The sequence below is a fragment of the Limulus polyphemus genome, unplaced genomic scaffold (genome assembly GCF_000517525.1).
Source record: "Limulus polyphemus unplaced genomic scaffold, Limulus_polyphemus-2.1.2 Scaffold1139, whole genome shotgun sequence".
Taxonomy (NCBI): Eukaryota; Metazoa; Arthropoda; class Merostomata; order Xiphosura; family Limulidae; genus Limulus; species Limulus polyphemus.
Window position 1 is genome coordinate 270,481 of NW_013666749.1, and position 4,578 is coordinate 275,058.

A 4,578-nucleotide genomic window follows, 5' to 3' on the forward strand; every position below is an offset into this window, starting at 1 on the left:
CTATTTAACAGATTGGAACTGATACAAATTACTAGAACCTGTATTTTATCTTACAGAGAGATTAATTTACTATTTAACAGATTGGAACTGATACAAATTACTAGAACCTGTATTTTATCTTACAGAGAGATTAATTTACTATTTAACAGATTGGAACTGATACAAATTACTAGAATTTGTATTTTATCTTACAGAGAGATTATGTTACTATTTAACAGATTGGAACTGATACAAATTACTAGAATCTGTATTTTATCTTACAGGAAGATGGTGTTACCATTTAATAGATTGGAACTGATACAAATTACTAGAATCTGTATTTTATCATACAGGCAGATGATGTTACTATTTAACAGATTGGAACTGATACACATTACTATAATTTGTATTTTATCTTACAGGAAGATGGTGTCATAATTCAACAGATTGGAACTGATACACATTACTATAATTTGTATTTTATCTTACAGGAAGATGGTGTCATAATTCAACAGATTGGAACTGATAATTCCGTGAAAGCAGATAAAGATGGGAATATGTCACCCTTGAAACTAAGTACATCACCTAAAATCGAGGCTTATGATCAAGATATAGGAATTAATGAAACAATCATGTACCGTATTCCAAGAGGCAAGTTTACTTCTTCTTCCAAATTAGACAGTTGTGTATCTGATTTATGTTTTAGTAAAACAAAATAGTAGAGTTCAGAGAGTGATAATTATGTCTTAATAACACAAAATAGTAATCTAAAGGTAGTGATCGAGTTATATCTTAGTAATACGTAGTAATAGTGTTTAAACTATAACAGATAAAATTTAGTAATTCACAGGTTTTATTAATGCATTCGTTTACTACTCATCTATTAATAAAAAAACAACAACAATAACCTACCTGTGAAAATCCAGTAAAATCAAGAACGATTTAAAAAACTCTTTACTTTGTTTCAAAGAACCATTTAAATGTATTTGTCAGATTTAGGTAAATCTGTGCACCCAGTCTTGAGTGCCTCCAAACCATCTTTATCTTTCACAAGGGGTTCAGTATGAAATGTTCGGAAACCTAAACTTTTATAATTATTTTGAACCCTCCTTTAAATGTAATAGCAATGCAAAAGTGCGTCTGTGGATTCAGTCACCATAACCTGAAAAATTCTAACTCGATAAGGAATCTAAGTTTTAAACATTTCAAGTCTAATATTAGATTATTGTTTTAACCAGCTTCTTGTCTACTAATGTCAATTTTCCAGTAAATTGACTCAATAAAACATAGAAGACATGAAAATACCCCTCATTTTCGATCCATTTTCTGAATTTGTTTATCTGTTACTGAGAAGTTTGTAATCACTCTAAACGTACAGTTTCACGCTGAGTGAGGATCTTAAAAAATAAAGTTAACACGGAAACTTAGAAATACATATAATAACAGAATTAACCAAGAAAATGTCACTTTGGTGTTTATGCTCTTCCCGCTAAAATATTATGTAGTGTTTATATACTTCAAACTGGGGTGGTGTGATAAAGATTAAACTACTATAATTTAACCTAGATCGATTTCAGCTTCATAGATATATTAGCAAAAATACTTGCAACATTTCAAACCATATTATTTTAAGAAATCATGTTTTTTTGTTGTTGTTGTTTTCACACAGATCAAGATTTTATATTGAAAACCTTTGAGATTGATAAAAACACGGGTGAATTAACTTTGAAGTCTGCGAGTCAAGAACTATTAACAAAAAGTCAGCTTAGCTTCGCTATTGAGGTGGGTACTAGAAAATAGATATAGGTAAAAGTGTAACAGAGGAATACAGAACTGGTGGGTTTTTTTCAAATCACGACGTTACTAAGATTCAATTACGGAAATTTGTGCAGTAAATTTTGAAATTCAAAACAGGATCAGTGTTTAAAGTGCCGTCGGCCAAATAAAATATTATCGTGCATTTTAAACGTAGATCCTAGTTATAATTTCACATTTTTACTAATTCTTTTAACGAAAGAGGGCGATGTTGAAAATAATTGTAGTAGCGACAAATAGGGATCATATAAAATATTCCAATATACTATTGTTCTAGAATTTTAACTGCCTTTTTTATAATTTGTTATTCATTTCTGTTTTATTTATTTATTGTTATTCAATAAGGGAAGTTAAACGTGAAACAACATATAGATTTAATATTTAATATCCATACTACTAGAGTTGCCCCCCAGTGGCACAGCGGTATGTCTGCGGACTTACAACGCTAGAATCCGGGTTTCGATACCCGTGGTGGGCAGAGCAGAGATAGCCCATTCTGTAGCTTTGTGCTTAATTACAAACAAACTACTAGAGCGTCTTAGGTTTTTATAAGTAAATAAAACTGCTATCTTCATAAATACTCCAGGAAAACTTTATAACGCATTAGCAAGTGTGGAATGTATTGAAATAAGAAGGCAGAAGTAAAAATTAGAAAACAGAAAACAGTTCCGTTTTAATGCACATACTTAACTTGCGCAAATATTCCTTTATTAGTGATCGAAATGTCTAACTTACTAAGCATTTAAACAGGTAGGCTTTGAACGCACAAGGGTGTGTAAAGTAGCACGCAACACCTTATGCCTTAGGACAGTTTGTGCCATTAAAGATGGACGAAATCCTGTTTTTTAATAGTTTAGAGCAGAGCTAAGTTGGACTATGCTGTATCTATCGCAACTCTGCATTTTAGAATGGTAAGTCCGTGGACTTACTGCTGTCCCATCGTGAGACACTAAACTTGTGTCGACAAATCAATCAACAGCTAGTAAACTTTCGTGACAAATGAGTGAAGGATCAGTAAACCATTCTAGTCAGAACAGTATCAAAGGGCAGCTAACATATCTCCAGTGTTAGCCAGTAATTAGCTGTATTTCCTAAGTTCACAAGAGAACACCTTTTTTTTTCAAATAATGTACATCACATTACTAAAAAACAGTTAATAACACATACGTTGTTATTTCCGTGTGAATTAACATGCAAGTTTAAATTATAATAGACACAAAAGAAAAAAAAAGTTTCACATTTAATTATATTTATATCAAAGTTAAGTGGACAAGTTGGATGAATAATAATAATAATAGCGAGTAATAAATATTTTTTGTCCTTCTTTGAACATTCAATTGTGGTATTTTCGAGTATTTCAGTAGTTCAGACAACTTTAAGCAAGGGCCTTCTTACTTTTAAAATGTCAATATTTCATATGTTTATTTAACGAAGTTCATTAAAACATTGCTAATTAGGGGGGGTAGTTTTCAGTTTTTATTGAGTAACCGGATATTACTTAAGAAGTTTAATTTCAAATCTAAGGCTATTTTGGTTTAGTTTTTAATAAGTAGTATTATAATTTTAGTACAATAATTAGTTTTATATTTAGATGAGTTATACAGCAGCATTTGAAACATAAGAATTAGTCATAATTATTTGGCAAAGTTGCAATAGAACATGTTTCTATTGAAGAATACTCTCTTACGAATGATCACCTTGGTTGTAAGTAGATATTTGCGTAATAGTTACAGTGTTCAGAAAATAAAAATAAAAGCACAAAATTGCGCACAATATTAATAAAAATCAAGTAGGGTTAACTTGTGTTAGGCCTACGTGTGCTTGGAAATTAAGTTTACGTGGCCCAGTGGGACTACTTTTTAAGTGGTCGATTTTAATTTTTGTTTCAGTTCATTATCATTACTTCGCTATGACCTTTTTTTAGGCTTATCAACAGAATAATGATCTTCGAAAAGCTCACGCTACTGTGACAGTCAGGCTTACGACTGAAGATGTGATTCTCCCAATATTCACGCAAAATATCCGTATACCTAAAAGTCTTCCAGAAAAGAGTGAAGTTCACTCCATTGAAGTCAACGTAGATGCAAAATTTACAATTTCAGGTAAGTGTCAAAGTTAGTCATTATCTTATTTTAAATATCATTAATAATTATATATCAATTCAGGAAACTACTGAATGGGTTATCTGAGATCCTATTTACTACACGTTAATGTCGTCCGGTACTATGTATTATATTGTATATATCCAGAATTTGATCACTTTGTTCCGATGATTATTTACTGCTGTAAGATAACACAAAGAAACAAAAAATCAAATTCACCATAAAAATATAAAATATGAAGGTTTAAAAAGTTTCAACCAATATATATTTTAACAACAATAACCGAAAATCAATGGTCATATTTTAATTGTTGGATAACGAAAGAAATTTTAAAGTTCAAAACAAATAAAACTTTAAATAGTGGCAGGAATGGAAAACCCATTAACCATACCAATATATATATATATATCACAATAATACGAAATTATGCATTCAGTACACTTTAAATGTTTTATTGAAAGCTTCGTCTTAAACACAATTAGCAAACAGAATATACGTTAATAGAAAAAAACCACTTTCTAACTACTAAGTTTATACGGTTATTTAAGAACCAAAATATGTTTACATAAACGTGGTGTTTATGGTGGTTTACTGTTTGTCGAACATAAGATTTATGGACTGACAGAGAATAATTTATTCATCTTTATGATAACATATACAACTTCGATTTTAATTCGATGAC

General features: G+C 30.4%; 1 protein-coding gene across 1 annotated transcript in view; it reads left to right on the plus strand.

Annotated features, from left to right (window-relative positions):
- The window catches only part of LOC106462307 (protocadherin Fat 3-like), a 56,991-nt gene that overhangs the window by 1,818 nt on the left and 50,595 nt on the right, over nt 1-4,578 (plus strand). Inside the window, exons 4-6 of the mRNA XM_022389527.1 lie at nt 471-630; nt 1,649-1,761; nt 3,719-3,896. Coding sequence (XP_022245235.1) covers nt 471-630; nt 1,649-1,761; nt 3,719-3,896 — 451 coding nt within the window. The remainder of the gene's footprint in view (nt 1-470; nt 631-1,648; nt 1,762-3,718; nt 3,897-4,578) is intronic.